Source organism: Armigeres subalbatus, chromosome 2 (genome assembly GCF_024139115.2).
Source record: "Armigeres subalbatus isolate Guangzhou_Male chromosome 2, GZ_Asu_2, whole genome shotgun sequence".
NCBI lineage: Eukaryota > Metazoa > Arthropoda > Insecta > Diptera > Culicidae > Armigeres > Armigeres subalbatus.
Window position 1 is genome coordinate 221,632,396 of NC_085140.1, and position 18,351 is coordinate 221,650,746.

General features: G+C 36.1%; 3 protein-coding genes across 5 annotated transcripts in view; 2 read left to right on the plus strand and 1 right to left on the minus strand.

Moving 5' to 3' along the window:
* LOC134211708 (plexin-B) overlaps window positions 1-18,351 on the plus strand; it is a 177,741-nt gene that overhangs the window by 85,495 nt on the left and 73,895 nt on the right. The window lies entirely within an intron of this gene.
* Window positions 1-18,351, plus strand: part of LOC134211710 (mitochondrial glutamate carrier 1-like) — a 153,129-nt gene that overhangs the window by 40,572 nt on the left and 94,206 nt on the right. The gene's annotated exons all lie outside the window — the stretch shown is intronic.
* The window catches only part of LOC134211707 (muscle calcium channel subunit alpha-1), a 67,703-nt gene that overhangs the window by 18,651 nt on the left and 30,701 nt on the right, over window positions 1-18,351 (minus strand). Inside the window, exons 17-23 of the mRNA XM_062688854.1 lie at window positions 5,549-5,601; window positions 5,339-5,485; window positions 4,812-5,283; window positions 4,645-4,746; window positions 3,590-3,778; window positions 2,387-3,310; window positions 1,690-1,982 (exon numbers count right to left, since the gene is read on the minus strand). Of these exons, the coding sequence (XP_062544838.1) occupies window positions 1,690-1,982; window positions 2,387-3,310; window positions 3,590-3,778; window positions 4,645-4,746; window positions 4,812-5,283; window positions 5,339-5,485; window positions 5,549-5,601 (2,180 nt within the window). The remainder of the gene's footprint in view (window positions 1-1,689; window positions 1,983-2,386; window positions 3,311-3,589; window positions 3,779-4,644; window positions 4,747-4,811; window positions 5,284-5,338; window positions 5,486-5,548; window positions 5,602-18,351) is intronic.

Here is an 18,351-nt window from a genome sequence, read left to right on the forward strand (position 1 = left end):
AGTTTTTGCAAAGACATTTTCAAATGGAATCTTGGAGGAAGTTCCGAGGGAGGGAAATTCTTAAGCAATTCTTAGAATTCTCTCTTCGAAGGAGTTTTTGAAATCATTTCCGGAGTATTTTCCGATGGAATCCATGGAGGAATTTGCAAAGAAATACCTGGATGAATTTCCGATGCAATTCCTGAAGAAATTTTTGATTAAATGGATAAAGCAATTTCTGGGTGACCTTGAGAAAAAAATCCTGGAGCAATTGCTTAAGTAATTTACGAAAAAAATGTTGTGAGACCACCAAAAATTTCTTTCGAAAAGTATTTTTCGCAATATTTACTGGTTTGAATCGATTATTTAGCTGAAAAAACTGTATATGGCACGTTTTTACATGGAAACAAATGTAAAACACCTAAAAAAAACTCAGGAAAAAAATCAGGGAATTTTGTTTTTACAGATGTGTAGACATTTTATTATTTCACCATTGAAATACAAGTCAGCTCTCATTCGCTGGGCTAAGCTTCAAGTCAGTCTAGTGAAAGACTTTCGTTAATTGGACTGAATGCGGAGCTGCCAATTCATCTAGATTCTAGAATGTCAACCACGGGTTGGAGCACATGGTTACCATAGAAGATAAGTCCAGAGTGAGACTACTAATTCGTCGTTAAAAATTTTCATTTCTTTGGAAAAGTTAGTTCTCATCGACTCCATTGAATTTGCTATAGTCACCTCAACTTGTGCCCTGGGCATATCCAACCGCCCTGATGAATGATTTATTTCAGTGTTTCCAGTGGAGGCTCTTCTTGGACGTCAGATTTTTTTATTTCGCCCAGGTGAAACTCCCCTCGATCGATGGCTTCATGAATTATGCCATCGCTTGTATTTGCTCCTACATGCTAGAGGCATAATTCTCTCAGAATCATTAAAGTTCAAGAAAACAACTGCATTCAGAACAGAATGCTAGAAGATGCTTTTACTGAAAAGCTGTGATAAAATGCTTCGTTCTTACTTATTTAACGTTAGCGGACACAGGTTGTTTGCATTAGCTGTGTAAATCTAGTTAAAATGTATCATCAGCGCCGGTGCTCTCCGCGCTTGGAGCATTTTAGAACATGAGCTACGCTGTTTGTTATACACGCCCTAAACATATCCATAATCTTATTATATGGGAGCTGCATCAGTAGGGTTTTATTAGAAACAGATGGAGAATTAATAAAGAGCCACGAGTTCGTTATACACAAGCATTTCAAGTTCAGAAATGAGTCCTCTACAAATAAATCTGAGTCGAAATGAATACACTCGAAGCGGCACCTCCTCTAAATTGCATCTAATTTAACTCATTTTCGTTAAAAATGGAGAAGATTGGTTAAATGTTACTACTTTGGAAAAAATGAGGATTCCACGAGAATGGAGGGTCATCGAATAGGTTAGTTTGTTTTCCAGTCGCCTGATAGATTTTTGTTGGAAAAATCCTCAATTTCCGTGACTTCGTCATTTTATCGGCATTTTCTTCATTTTCAAGTTGTCTCATTTTCATTGAGTATGATAAGGATTTGACGCAATTATGAGTAGTACCTACTTGAAGTGTAATCTCTGCACTTTCATGTATGTTACACATTATCCGACTGCTCCAATATGTTATGATAGTGTGAAAAAAACAAATAAAACTTTTCTTAAAGTATCTGAATATGTAACACTTACTCATTTGCGTTATACACGCGTCCGGTTTGTGCAGTATTACTACCATCGAGCAGCAATGGATGCAATGGAATATTGTCATGCGCTGGTTCATTTTTCGCCATACGATTGAAACCATTGTTGATTTGACAATATGGTGCTTTGTAGGCCTCGGCTCCCGATAACACTGCATGCATTGCGGCAGTAGCTGCTGCAGATGTTGCAGACGTTTTTGGCGCTACATTATTTCCCTTTTTCGGGAACTGCCCTGGCCTTCGTATCGATGACCACATATTGCCGAAAAGTGTATGATTTCTCTAAAATAAGAAACGATGAAAAATATGTAAATTATATGGAGGAGATCTTTTGACTGATGCACGATTTATTCACCTCGCTTAGTCCTTTAACAAGGTTAAGCGTACGAGTGAGCAACGTTTAAGAGGCGTAGGTAATCCTAAGTGTGATGAATAACTGTTACAACTATTACTCGACAAATAGAGTCACCAGACAAAAAAGCTATTGTTTTTGTAGGAATTCTGAATTTTCTTGATTATTTGGATATTTTATTTTATTTTATTTTTGCATATTTTTGATTTCCAGAATTCTTGTAAAATATGATAAATACATTCTTTGAGACTAGGCGAATTAATGATGTTTTTAGGATATAACAACATTGAAAAAAAAAAAAAAATTCCGAGCCTTATATATTTATTAAACTTACCCTATGCATAGGCTCAGGATTGTCGTCCCCAATATCTTCTAAATTACCGGAGATGGCACGTTTCAGCTCAGGACCAGCCTCATGGAGTGTTCTTAACCCTGCTTGTAGGGTCATTGTGCGCCTATTGTCATAATCAACGTGCTTATTGTCATTTTCTTTCCTCTTCTTAAATCTTCTGAAGTAGTCTTGAATAAGGAAGGTAGCGTAGAATTTCCCCACTGTCACTTCATCGTCCACGCCTGGGGGTGGAACGACCTGGTCGAGTAATTTTGGAGCCGTTCTCTTCCAAATTTGTTTGATGGTAGCTCTTAATTCCGCATTGGCATCATCAATATTTCCTTCGGTTTTAATTTTTAACGATGTTCTGACTACAGCAAATAATGTTGCATTAAACAGCACAGTCCCATCACTGTTTAAGGGCATGTTCATTGAAACCAGTCTTTTGCACGCGACTCGGTGGGGGCACAATTTGCCGAATCCCAATGGAGGTGATATTTTCCGCAATAAAGTCACCACATCCAAGTGCTTTATCCGTCCTTTGGCATCCGGATCGTACTCACTCCACAGTCGAACAAATTCGTCTAAATGATGAGGTCCCAGAATTGACCAATCGCGTGTGAGATAATCAAAGTTATCCATAATAACAGCAACGAATAAATTTATGATCAAAAATGAGCACAATACATAAAACGATATGAAATACGGGAATGCAATACTAGATCCGCAGCCTTCCGGTGAATCGGCGTCATCTGATCGAGGATCACACATCACTTGTCCCGGTCGAGATGAACAATCCAGCATGATTTCTTGCCATGCTTCGCCTGTTGCTGATCGAAATAATACTAGCACTGCTTGTGGAAAAGTTTGGAAGTTATTGTTTCGATGAATGGAGGTTTCGTCATCCAGTGCAATTTTTCCAAATACCTGTTGAAGATAATGATATGAGGAATAATAACGTTAGGGATTGTTATAGTCAGATATTTGGTAACTGTGACACTCGCATTACCAGAATTGAGATCGGCCTAAGACTTTAACGATTATTTGTTTATGCAATTTTTATGCGCTTTTTTAATTGTTTGCCAAAACCGAATTATTAATCAATATAAAAAATATATTTGTGTCGGCCTTATTCATTTTTTTACTTTTGACTCTGACAGTCTGACAGATATCGAGTTCGACCAATATTGTTAAATCTCCATTTACCTGCATCCCAATTACAGCGTAGATGAAAAAGAGCATCACGATCAAAAGAGCGACATAGGGGAGCGCTTGGAAAGATTTGATAAATGTCCACAAGAGCGTCCTTATGCCCTCTCCACGGGCCAATAATTTTACAAGTCGCATAACACGAAACAGACGGAAGAAATTGATCGAAATAATGCTGGATCCTCCCTGAAAAAATATAACATTGAGTTTTAATATTTTTTAGTGAATCTATCTATATTTTACACTTAAATGGAAATGACGGTTAGAAGTTGCAAAACTCTCCTTGACGATAAAAGGACAATAATTCTTGATAAAGGTAATGTGTCATTGTTCCACTATGGGGCTGTCCATATACCACGTGGACAGGTTTAGGTCAGTTTTAGATACCCTTCTCCCCCAGCGTAGACAATCGATCATATAAATTTAAAAAAAATATAGATCGTTGACATTTGCCATACACCCCCTTGCCCCTAAATTGTCCACGTGGTATATGTAACCAGCGAATAGCAGATTTTAATACAGTTCTGTACTGCCGCTAACCGCAAGTCAGACTTATCTGTATATGGACGCCATATCCAGATAAGTCTGACTTGCTGTTAGCGGCAGTGTATAAGAACCTTACAGAAACTGTATGATAATGTCGGAAGAACAGAACGGAATGTTACAGAACTGTATATGCCAAGATTTTATACAATTATTGTCAGATTTGTTTTTTGGGTGTACAGTCCCTATGTAGTTGATGTTCGTCTCGTGCAAAATTCTTGATAAATAACCAATTATGATCGAAACGTCATGTAATGTGTTAATGTTCTGTTATGTTATTGATGTTTGCATCGTGCAGAATTCTTGATAAACATTCAATAAGGATCGACACGTCGTAGGAAAACACGTATATTTATTTATTTTTTATCAGGCAAAAACAGACTGAAACTACAAATAATCATCGGGAATTTTACAATAAAAATAAACAATAGACAATGCCTACAAAATTTCAAAAATGCTATGATCATACAATAAAATGTTTTCTCGTAAGTGTTTTTGCCAATACCTACCTTCATGCCTTTGCTAACATTAACTTCAGAATAGACAATATCAATAAAACTGCCCAAAACAATGATGAAGTCGAAAACATTCCAAGCGTCACCAAAATAATTCTGAAATACAAAAATCGTCATAATTTTAATCTGTTTCACAGCTGAAAATGTGATTTAAGTCATACCTTAAATCTGAATGCTGCAAGTTTAAATACAAATTCCAAGGCAAAAACAGCGGTAAAAATTAGGTTGAGCAAATCTAATATTTCTGTATATATTGCTGGCTGGCGATAGAATTTCATCGACAATGTGATCGTGTTGATCATAATCAATATGAAAATCATGTATTCGAACGGTTGCGATGTAACAAACCACCAAACTTTATATTGTATTCTATGCTTTGGAATATATCGCCGGATTGGTTTGGCTTTTAAAGCGAACTCTATGCAGTTTCGCTGATTTTTATCCAGGTCACAATTCTTATATTCTTGCTCTCCCTCATTCTGGAATGTAACAATAACGAAACCAACGAAGATATTGACCATAAAGAACGCAATGATGATAATGTAAATAATATAATAAGCTGCAACAATTGGTCTGAAGTTATGAATTGGCCCCGAGTCTTCTTCGTGAGAGTCAATTGAAACATACAACAACCTAAAATAGAGAATTTTGTTAGAAATTCCTAAATTACACCTTTTTCATTACATACCCGGGCCATCCCTCAAACGTGGAGACAGTAAATAATGTAAGCATAGCTTTCGAAACATCGTCGAAATGAAAACGATTTCTTGACCATTCGCGTTCTTTCGACACTGGCTTGTCTACATTGCCACCTTCAAATACCAAATATGTTCCACTATGATGATAAATAAAAAAAAGTTACAAACTGTAGCAATTATTGTACGCATGTATTACTTACTGGCAATCAGATTCTTGCATTTTCGATCCATCTGAACAAGAAAAAAATTTGCCCTGTAAAAATGTTTTGGGAAATATTAAAAAACATTTATATATGCATGGTATTATATTCAACTATTTGTCTACATATTAAAAACATACTTGTTTTATAGTAATACAATAACAAAAATAATATTGACACATACTTCTATCAAATAAAACATTGTTCAATTCGTTTATTTCGCACTGTGTTATACATTATTACGCTCAAACTGTTATGTTATTTGTTTAATTATTCCAAACAATTAGTTCAAAACGACAATACAAAATAACGTTATATTAGTAAGTACCAAGTAACGAAAGTTGCATACAGCGGAGCACAACCGATAAACCTTATCAATAAAAAAAACTGTTTTTGCTCCTGCCTTACACACGGTAATACAAACCATGGTGTGTTAAATAGTTGAGGGATTTACATTTGAAATATACTCTTGAGGTAATATTCAATAGGTCGAAAATGGCCGAAGCAGTTCTTTTGAAGCATCTAGCATCCTTAATATATACCTACTGCAATGCAGCAATACTGGAATAAAATTTTCATTGTTGTCTATATTGTATCCTTGAGTTGTACCAATGAAATGCAGATCCTACCTCGAGGTAGGAGAACAACCTTCAGCTTTCAGAGGGGATGATTTTCCGCGCTATTTTAAATCGAAACTTGTGTAAAAACGATGCTATCTGATGAAACTTAAATTTATGTAAATTTAAATTTATCTGATAGTGAAAAATTACATAAAAAATGAGTATGTTTTTTCATTAGTTACTACTTTACATGTTGTGTAATTCTCATTAATTGTTTTTTGTATACAATAAGCATAATAAAAGAAATGTTCGAGTGTAGTGCCATCAATATGACTATAGTGCCTTTTCTCTAGGGAAATTATGGCTATGGAATTAGCTTACTGCTGTTAACTTAGTTTCAGAAATGGGCAACTGTGCAACCGTTATAAATTGAGAGATTTCTATGCTTCTACAAATGTTTGTATTTGTATATTGAGTGTTATTTTTATGATTTGTCGTTTGAGTGGTGCCAAAATTCATTTTGAATAAACTCGATGTATGAAAAATTGTTCATTTTTAGTAAAACAGCACACCGCTCAAACGTAGTTGTGTTCATTCAATGCACGACATCGATATTATGGTTTGACAATACCGTCCATTTGCCGAGGTCTGAGAAACTTTGTTTCGGCTTGTTTTTTTTAACAAAGAGCATATATATACTCAATGTTCACATAGGATGTTAGTGGCATTTTCAAATGCAATGTGCTGAGTATCCCTTCTTATGGAAAATTGATAGCAAAACAAGCCAACTCATCTCGTTGCTAAACTCTTTATCTATTTTTTTTTATTGAAAAACGACTCGCAGTCTTAATGTGTTGAAACAGAATGTTAATTTGTCCGACGTTTCGACACGGGTTTGTATTTTATGAGAGTTTTCTTTTTGGAACCTCTCATTGCAAAACTCCTTTTGCTTGATTTGGTAGCCTAGATACCAACATTATAAATCACTTGATCTGAGCCAAATGCTTTAATCGCTCAGTTAGGAGAAGATGCAACAGACACAGGCCCCAGCTGCTGGACAGAGGGGTCTCTCACAGAGTGAGAGGTACTCACAGCATAAGAGTTCAACAACATTGTGCATGATGTTTTACTGCTGCAAACTGTTTCGTTCGTCAAATGTTACGTAAAATATGTCTTTACAAAACTACTAAAAACTAAAATCTGGACGGTGCCATTATCACGCTACTACGCTTATTGCGTAGATCTGTTCAAGAGCTTTGTAACGATATATAAATATGATACTTTTGAGACGAAAATATGGCAAAGCTGCCCATTTTACCAAAAAACGCAAAATTGCAATATTTATAAGGGGCCACTTCGAACGCCCCCCACCCTTTCCTGAAAAATCAAAGCTACCCAATTATAAAAATACAGGTTATAAGCTGTATATTCATCACATTTTACACGTCCCAATCAAAATCGTCACTATAGTAGTTTTGGCTGCTCCTTTATATGAGGCTGTCCTGAAGATCGCAGCAAGCCATGCGCGCGGATGGTTGATTTTGAATTGCTCTCACGTTTTTGTTCGTCCGTGCAAAACAAGAAATAAATTTGGCTGATATTTATATTTTGCATATAGATAGGTATACCTACAGTCAAGGATGTTATCGATCATTTAGTAATTTGCGTTCGATCATTTAGTAGTTTGTCAATAACTCATTCCAGAAGCTGAATATCAAAATGTGTTGTATGGCAGACTTCTAGTGCGAAGGTTTTTCTACAACTTTGCCAAATGGTTCGTTGTTTGAATTCCACTAGTAATGGAGTTATAGCGCTAGTTTCAGTAACTTAGACTAAAAAATTCCAATCATTTAGTTTAAGCTACTGCAACTAGCGCTATAACTCCGTTACTGGTGGAATTCAAACAACGAACCATTTAGCAAAGTTATAGGAAAACCTTCGCTCTAGAAGTCCACCATACATCACATTTTGATATTCAGCTTCTGGAATGAGTTATTGACAAACTACTAAATGATCGAACGCAAATTACTAAATGATCGATAACATCCTTGCTACAGTGACCGGCATAAGAAAAAGCCCACTAGCCGTTTTTCATACAAAATGGTAAACTTTGGAGATCTAGATCTCGATTGCGTGTGAACCAATTTTTCCGACCATATTGATTCATAAGGTAAAAATTATTGCGGTAATACCAAAAAGAATTTTTTAGCAAAAAATTATTTTTTAAATATCTTGAATTCTATAGGTTGTAAACTGATGACTTATTCAGCAAAAACGCGTATTTTGGCAATACAAAAAATTTGCGGAATATACTTGTACACTAAAAGTTGTAGTTTTCAAGATATTATAAAATCGTTTTTTTGCCAAAAAAATCGTTTTGGTATTACCGCGATAATTTTTTACCCTATAAATCAATATGGTCGAAATTCAGGTGTGGTAAAATTCAAGTTTATATCTGAGCTCTGGTCAAATTTGCAGCAAAATTGGTTCACACGCAATCGAGATCTAGATATCCAAAGTTGACCATTTTGTATGAAAAACGACAAGTGGGCTTTTTATTATGCAGGTCACTGTACCTACTATATACGGAGATGTCTTTGGTGAAATATGTGTGGCTGTGTTAAAATATCAGAAATACATGGATCAATAACGAATATCTCAGCTCTGGAAGAGTGAAGTGAGTTGTTCAAGGACGCTAGAAGTGATCTCCGCTTCCTCAGTTCATTTATCCGGAATTGGATCAATATGGTGAGATTGTTGCAATATGTTTTTTTAAATGTCTCTAAAACTAAATGCACGCTGGATTTAAAAATCCGGAAGTTTGTTTATGGATCAATTATCCAATGGATAATAGTAGCATAAACAGGCGGGGCTTATTGCAAGTGAAAGTGACCTCGGGCTTTCTTCCATAATACCACTGCCGGACAGTGGGGGTTAGATTGAAGATAGACACATACACACTCCTTTATATGGGGCTGTCCTATTGTGACACGGTGCGTTACGCAAAAGATACACTCACGCGCCGAGAGGCAGCGTGATCTGGGGGTGATACTATTTGCCAGATCTATAACGGAGCATGTGGAAGTTCCACAATAGCGTGGAAGCATTGTGGCAGCGAATGCACCCGCATACGCCTAGTGATGTACATTTGGTGCATGGGAGTTGTCTCTGCGTAGGCAGGATAGCGTTAGGGAAGTCTGCCTATGCTAGGAAGAAGTTTCCTGGCGAGGTGCTTTCAGTCATTCAAAAAAGATACCAACATAATCAGCTACTGTTACATACGGCTTGAAGCTCGAAGCTTGAAGACAGCTTGAAAAGAGTTGAAAAGGAAGGTCCTGGCAGGATGCTGAGCAAAACTGGATACCAACCGCTACTGTTCCATCTGACTCGGCAGGCGAGTGAATGTGGTTTACTTAGGTATACTGGGAAGAGTAGGGTGTCTTCTTGTTGTAGGATGAAAAGGTAACCACAGCGAGTGAGGACTGTCTTGGTTGCGATACGCTAGGATAGGGTACCTCCTGCGAGGTTCCGATCGACTGGCGGTTCAGGTGGGTGAGAGTTAAGGCACACGTGGTGCTGATATGTTTGGCGCACAAGTTATGAATGAGGAGTTCGAGTGGAGAGGCGTCGATGTGCACTTTATGTACACCAAGAATTTGTCTAGTGTAGGGTTTGGTTTTCGGTATCCATGGGCTTAATGTTGATACAATCATTCGTGAACCGCAGGGACTGCCCCGGTTTGACAAGTTTAAATAAACCGAAGCCGAATTTCTGTAACTGTAATCTGAAGCTGAAAGCGAATAGAATGATAGCGATCTCGTCACACTTGCCTCTCGGGAAAATTCGGGAATAGCAGTGTTGAGAAATGTCATTTCGGTGTCATGGGATTTTATTTGCTAAGTTATTCACAATTCGAGATTTTGATGAACCTGAAACCAAATGATCCAAATGATCCTAGAACTTAGTCGAACAAGACATTGCTTCAAATATAAAATTGGTGGCGTGAGAAAGAAATTGATGTCAAACGATATGACATTTCGTGACATTTGGATCATGGATCATGACATGGATCATTGCAACGATTAAAAAAGTAGTTTTTCATGGTCAGTTTTAATATTCGACCCAATTCCACACAGTGTCATACACAGCTGACGCTACTAATAATAAAATACCTTTTCCATCCTAAAACAAAGCTTTTAGGTTTTTGTATCGTCTTATAGAGTATTTTTCTCCATAATTGTAATTTTCTATAATTTAGCATTCGCAAATTCAAGCAACTTTGCGTACCACGTGTAAAGAAATTAGATTTTATACATAGTTCTAAAATAGTTGTTCAATGGCTATAACTAGCTTCATACATTCGATTGTGATGATTTTGTTTATGGCTTAAAATGATGAAACTAAATAGAGGTGTGCAGATCATGCCAGTGATACTATGCTATATTTATGTCGATGTTTACGTATACGCACTTTAGACCATTTAGTAATAATTACTATTAGTAACTAAGTGTTATTGACTAGGTTATTCCTTCATTCACATAACATCGTTGCAATAGTATTATTACATTTTATTAAATGGAGAGTTGAAATATAGAAATTTGCTATGTGAAAGTATTAGTTAAGCATATGCGTGACAAGTTCGCAATGTTAATCAAGCTGATGTACGGAACCAGATTTTAAAACCCATTATTTATCCACCCAGCACAAATACTGACTTACTAGTTTTGAAACAATACATCTATCTCTGTGGATCAATGCGAGATTTTGCTTATAACTAATTAGGGGGATGACGGCTTTGGCAGGTTTTGTTCTATTATTGTCAGGGTGTTTTTTATGACTGATTATGCTCTCACCTATTCAAACATTCTTTGCATATCAAAGAATATTGTGGCCAAATTTCATAAAATTTGGTCAACAAAACCCCTGACACAATAAGAACAAAAACCAAAGCTCATCTTTTCCATTCGAATGAAACTTGTTGTCCTTTTTTCTGCTTTCGTAACCAAAGTTTCAAACGTTGATTTGACGAATCTGATAGCACTCCCACGCAAACCAACATCATCAAAAGGGAGCAGAAACCTTCACCTACGTGTTGATGGTGTTGGTTTGCGTGGGAGAGCTTTCAGATTCGACAAATCGATGTTTGAATCTTTGTTTACGAAAGCAGATAAGTCGTTTTGAAAATTTGGTATTGCACTTATCTAATATATAAAAATCATGAATTAATCCACCTTGTGGTAATGGTGCCTTTCTCGTGCATTCTAAAAAATTGAGCATAACCGTTGAATCCGTAGTCTAAATCTTCCCAATTTTCAATAAGATGCAATTAGACAGGCTTCCCCGTTGAACGAAACTTGTTGCAAGTAAATCGGTTAAGGGTAAATGCCAAAAAATTAAAGCTTTTTTGCACACATACATACGTACACACGCACACTCGCCATCTCCGGATTGGCAATCCTATGCCTTTGCTCGCAATAAGGCTATCTGGAGACCCAACGGACATATTTAACCTGAATGATGAGCGTTTTACGTTATAGTTGTAATTGCGAATATAGCGGTGTGCGATGTGTGATTACAGCCTGATTAAAATTAGAAAGTACTTAAGTGTTTAAAAATTCGTTTTTCCACGGTATTTATATGAAGTACCGCTTCTTCTTCTTCTTCTTCTTGGCACTCTTTGTGTAACCCAGTTTCCGTTGTTGGGAGAGAATGCGGTACGGATCCAAGAGTTTAGCAATGTCGATTCTTCGAACGTATTTGAGAGGCCATATAAACAGTTGTCGAATTGGCGACACTTTTCATTCATTTTCATCTAGTTCTCCTAAAGTCTTTGTCTATCTCCAGAAGGTGTACTCTCTTTTAAAACTCAGAATCCTTCAGCAGCAGATCAAGGAATCTGCAAACGCCCAGGCAACGTTATCAAAATCATTTGCCAAACCCCCTTCCTGCCATGCATCAACAGGTGGTTTGTGAATGGCCCTTTATTCAAAACCATTCCCTAGTACGTTCATCTTTTCTCATGATTCATTTTTCTCCGGGTATGAAGGTATGAAATCGTCACCGTGTCCCCAATGGTTTAACCTCGCTTATAAATATACTGGACCGAATAAGCCACCTTAGCATGGTCTTGCTTTAGCCCTCACCATCATACGGCTAAGGAAAGTCACCATCCTTCTAATTCTTCTTATTGGCATAACATCCCACCCCCAATGGGAGATTGCCGCCTCGGTGCCAGCTTAGTGTTCATTCAGCAATTCCACATTGTGTAGTTAACCATGAGGTTTCTGGCCAAGTTACCATTTCTGAAATCATTGTTATCATGATGCTAACACGATGATACTTTTATACCCAGGGAAGTCAAGACAATTTCCAAACCCAAAATTTAAAGCTCTAGACGGGCACTGGGAATCGAACCCAACCACCTCAGCAATGGTTTTGATGGCAGAGCGTAAGTATCTTTACCACTGCCAGGCTGAGGAGGGCCCTTAAAGTCATTTCGGTATTTGTCCTAAAATTCGGCAGGAAATTTCAGCAGAGAAAAGATGTACAGCAGAGATATAGTGCCCATTAATATTCAACATTTGCATTCATTTTGAATTATTTTCTTTTCTTTCAAAAATTTTGAAAATTAGTGCACAAAAATTTCGAACTCTAACGTGAAACCTGTGCTGTTATACGCTACTAAAATGTAGTGTATCAGTGCGAAGAACCGTTCAAGATATTGCAGTAGGTGTTCATCAACAGGATTCTGTTATAAAGAGTTTTTAAGCTTTTGTTGAATGTATTCCATTGCGTAAATTAAATGAGATAGTATAAACTCGGCTTATGACATAATTTGTGCCGGCCTCACAACTGGATCTCAAACAACGAGCTGCATCGTCGTTGTCGTACCAGAGTGCTCAATAGCAACAGAATTCAGTGATCGAAAGAGTAAATGGCGATGGGTCATATACACCACTTACGTAGGGGCAACAACAGAAATCTGCTAAAACAAGTGGAGCTTAGACCAAACCCAGCGGGACATCGCTGCAAAGGCAGACCCAGACGCTCATGACGGCGCAGCCTCAATAAAGTAATAAAAGAAGTTGATCGGTTAAAGCAACAGGTTAAAGCAATAGCAAGACATCGCTCAGGAAAGAGATCTTTCAGGTCGGCTCTTTGCACCACTTGAAGTGTACAGAACCCATAATGAAATCTGAGAGGGTGATGCTAACTTCTGTACGACTTAAAGGGCGAAATACGTCTATAGTATCTTAGGGGAAGGTGGGCAATATTCTCTAGCTAGGCAAATACTGCTATAATGTCTTAATTGTAATGTATTATGAGTATTTTCTCAAGCGTAAAAGTGGGAAAAACATGGAAACCCAGCATTCCAAGACCAAGGTTAGCTTTTCCATGGAAGTTTTACCTTAGGAATTATGCTTCTTCTGATGTAGAACAATGACTGAATGGATGATACAGTTGATATGAAGTTCAGAAAACATATTTCAGTAACATATATTTGTATATAGTATACAGACCAATAAACTGCAACTTTCATCGGTCGTCTTCTGAACTTATAATAAATAAGTACAAAGAGTTGACTATGTTACTCGAAACAAAACTAGTGCTCAATAAAATGTTAATTTTAACTGTACCGAACATAAAAGCTGTTTTCAAGAAATTAATTTTCAATCAAAAAATCGCTTCTAATAAGTTATTTCAAGTTATAAGGTTTTCATTTTTAACCGTGAAATGTTATCGAACCATTCAATTTTAACAAATTCGAATCTGCTTCCGAATTTTGCATTAACTGAAACTTGCTTTGTATCTGATATATTTTTCTTCTTTCAAATCTTTTTCGCTAATCAAACCTGAGCAGTAGCAATATCCTTGATTTTTAATTATTTTGAGGTTATTTTTTTTATTTATTTGTGTACTATATTATCCTCTTAAAAGCTTATTAGGCATTAGCATTTTCGAATTTCCATGAATTCTGTGTATACATTGGTGTATAACTGTACACAAAATTGTACGGTTATTTCATATGTCTATTCGGTCTTCTCCAAAGCCTTCTAACTGGGCATATAAGAATCACCGTTTGGTATGCTTAGTGTAAACAAACTGAAAGCTGTACGCAGACTATTCTATACAACCAGCGAAAGAGAATTATATTTAACATATTTTGCTGGTAATCCGGAACTCACGTTTGGCCTTGCTTCGATAGCTCCAGCCAAATGCATACAGGCTGGCATAATATGTAATTATACAGTCGTGTAATTAACAAAAAACATTCTTACTAATTCTACCACAACATTTTATCAGTGCATATAATGAACAAAATAGAATAACGCTTAGACTAAGTAAAACATGAAATTACCTTGAACAATTGTACTCCAATAACAGCGAACATAAATTGAAGTAGATATGTCACAAGCATAATGTTGCCTATAGTTTTTATAGCAACTATCACACATTTCACTACGTACTGATGAGAGATCGCGTTGGAGGCATATAATTATCCAGGTTGAGTGTTGCGCATGGACATTGGTGTGTGATTCCAGCTTTTTTGTCCATCGTTGTTTTTTGACGATTTACACATATTTTTAAATTTGTTTTCAAATTGGTATGGTTGGAAATGATTGTAATAAATGAATCAAAATAATGAGAAAGATTATTGATTACTTTAAATATAGTATTAAATCTCGTGGAACTGTGAATTAGTATTTATTAAAATGATGTAACTTAATAATCTAGCAGCCTATGAAAATGCAGGGGTGTTCGTTCATGTTTGTTTATAATTAGTACTTCGTCACCTGATTGACGATTGCATAAGATGTATATTTAGAGGTAGATGATTTTTTTTAGCATTATTAATGGAGAGACTGGGACATTTTTACCTATATTTTGCGAAACATGACAAATAATATCTATCTTTCATAAAGTTTAGATTTCGATGTACATCGTCGTTCTTTTGTACGAATAAGTGTTACTGCAGTTATTTTAAAACAGAAAAACAATCATGAGAATTTTTGTTGCAATTCCAATATGACGATTCCCAGTCACTTGTTGATAGATGGATGGTAACTTTCTATTTTGAATTGAATGATTCTTTCGTTTAGAAATTATTAGAAAATCAAAAATACAACAGTAGCCTCAAAGCCGTTAGCCCCGGCCACCGGTGTTATTTTTTTGTGCAATAAGGTAGTTACAGATGTTACCGGCAGGATTCCCGCTCCGCACAAGCTCAAAAACCTCAGGCAAAAAAAGTGTTCCCGAATTCGTGAACCATCTAAAATAAACCGTGATTTGTGGATTCATGGATTCGACACCACGTTTTCCAGATCGTTCAAAGAAAACGTGACTGTGGTTCCTCGGAATCCACGTGGGACTGCTGTTCCCGAAAAAATTACACGTGAACTCGTTGATTCACGCAATTCATGAACGTTTTTCTGTGGGTGCTTTGATAACGATTTTATGGGTTGAGAATCCGATGGAAAGAAGCTGTCATAGAGGAAAAGTAGAATCTACCAAATTTACCATTTGGCAGAGGTATAGCTGAACAGGAATTCAAAAATACATTTCAAAATTACGAGCTGATTTTTTGAAAATAGTTTAGCGCCGCATTAGACAGCCAATAAACATTAAAATAGGTAATTCCTTTTCTCCGAGATCAATTAGAGAAAAAACATTTATTGCGGATAGAAACAATCAAATAAATATATGCACAATGTAAGATAATCAAAAGTTTAACCCGGTGCTTCGAAATTATTTTTCAAATGTTATATATCATTTTAATTTTAAAATTATTTTAAGAACTGCATCCCATATCTCGCCAGAATTTTTTCTAGTGATTCTAATTTTTCTTTTTGACATATTCAACCATAGCGTAATTATTGCGCCTCACTTCAGTATTTACGATGCAGTCAGTTAAAACCAAACCTTTCCGTAGAATTATTGTTTCAGAGAGATATGCTGAAACACAATAACCTACCGAGAGTTCCTGCCGGTTTCATATTTCATATCATATTGTAACACTTTTTTTCCATTGTAACACCATTTTTGGTGTTTGGAAACCACATTGCTGATTTAAATTCAATAGGTATTATTGATACACACGACTTTTGAGGTCAACGTTGCTACGATTTTTAATTTATTGTTTATACCGTCATCAGGAGCATGACAACAGGTCTAGGAGGTGAGAATGGGCCATAGCTCTCACCGACATTCTGAAAGTCGGACAACTAAATCGTTCATAAGGTCTCTTATAATTTCGTTTGCTTGCCTTCAGATACAATCATTCTATTCTAGAAGCATTCAGACCATTCTCACCAAATTCAATGTCCCAATGTCACTTCGTGATAACGGTACCTTTCATATAAGTTATTATTGCATAGGGATGAAAGACGAAAAATAGGTGTCCTAGTTCCGGTAGAATATACACGACATGTAGAAATTATTCAGTTATTGATTTGAAGCAAGCAGAGGGCAATATATGATGACAGTCAAAAGGTAATCAACTGTAGAGGAAGATTTATCCTGGGTTTCCTGACGTAAGAACTACAGATTGTTGGAAGACGAAACGTTGAAAATCAGCTAATTTAACGTTAACTGACAGTTTCTATGAAAGTGACAGCTTGGGGTTTGCACGGCCTGATGTACAGCGGTTGTAAACAAGTTCAGTCTCGGCAGTGTCACATGAAAAGGCCTATTGGAACCGCATTCGGCAGATCGATTTTATAATATTAGCTGCATTTCCATATCAAGAAGATTCTTTAAAAAATGTCAAACAAAATGTTTGTTCAATTTCTGTGCGATTCGATTCACGACCACCGTTATCAATGAACACTTCTGTAACTGCACAGATAGCTTGATGTTAAATTGAATGACAATCTACCATTGATTGATTATTTTGTCCTGTATTTAATTCCAGCAAAACTATTCGATGACGATCATTGAAAAGCAAGTAGTAGCATTCGATGGAAATGCTTGCCGGCGTGCAAATCTTTGTAATAAGGCAATCAATTTAATGGAATTAAAATGTAGATCACTCCTCAATTTTCAATTTTTTATTTAACACCGCTTAAGATTTCATACCGTGCTATATAATAAATTAAACTGTGCAGCTTTTGAAATCCAAAAATATTTGGATATAGATTTCACTAAGCAAAAAAAAATAAAAGTATCAATGAAAAAGTTGATTTTAAGAACCTAGAAGACAAATCTGTGAAACATATGAAAATCTGTTCTGAAGTTATAACTGATGTTCTTTAAAGGTTTCGAGGATAGGTAGCAGCTTTCGTTTAGTTATTGTTTATACATTCGTTCCCTCAAGGTTACGATTTTGCTTGACGTAAAATCGTACCGAAAACGCTAAATCGATTTGAAGCAGACCTAAATTTTCAACCAATTATTCATTTCTTAGAGTCTATCTTAGCATAGGAATTGTGAATACCAGTTGACCGGTCGATTTTAAGAAACTTTTTGAAATTTGAACAGATCTAATATATATATATATATATATATATATATGTATATATATATATATATATATATATATATTAGATTTATTCCCATATTATTCCCATGCATGTCATATTCTAGCCTAAGCATTGTCTTTCATTCTATCGCAATAAATATCACATCCTAGCTTTTGCACATCTGTAGATTCTTCACTTTCTTGTGATCACATTTTAATTCTACCAGTGGCTTATTTGATAAGAAGTTATAAACTACAGAGTAAGATTGTCGCTTTGATACCATTTGCTGGGCACGGAATGGTCAAATCGCAGGGATTTGACAATGACATTTTGCTCCAAGTCTATCCCATCCTGTAAAAGATGTTTCGGACCGGACAGTACCGACGGCGACAATCTTCCTCTCCTATAATCTTTTCTTATTAGTCATGTTCATAAAGATCAAGTAGAATTTCAACGATGGTTCTTTAAAGGAGAGCTATTGAAACAAACGGCAAAGAAAAGGCCAAATGTCACCAGTCTTTCTATAATTAAATGAAGCGAAAATAATGAAATATATTTGTTCGACATTTTTAGAATAGATTTATAGTAAATTAAAAACCTACAAAAAAAACAAAAAATAAACAAAGTTGCTTGAGAATTGAGAATGCATATAACCTAAAATTAAATAGAAAAAAAATATTACAAACTACAGTGTATCTCAAACCGAAAATGTTACATTGCATAAGAATCCATTACCATAATCGGTTTATTGTTTCAACCGAGCCAAATCGGTTCCCACTGCAAT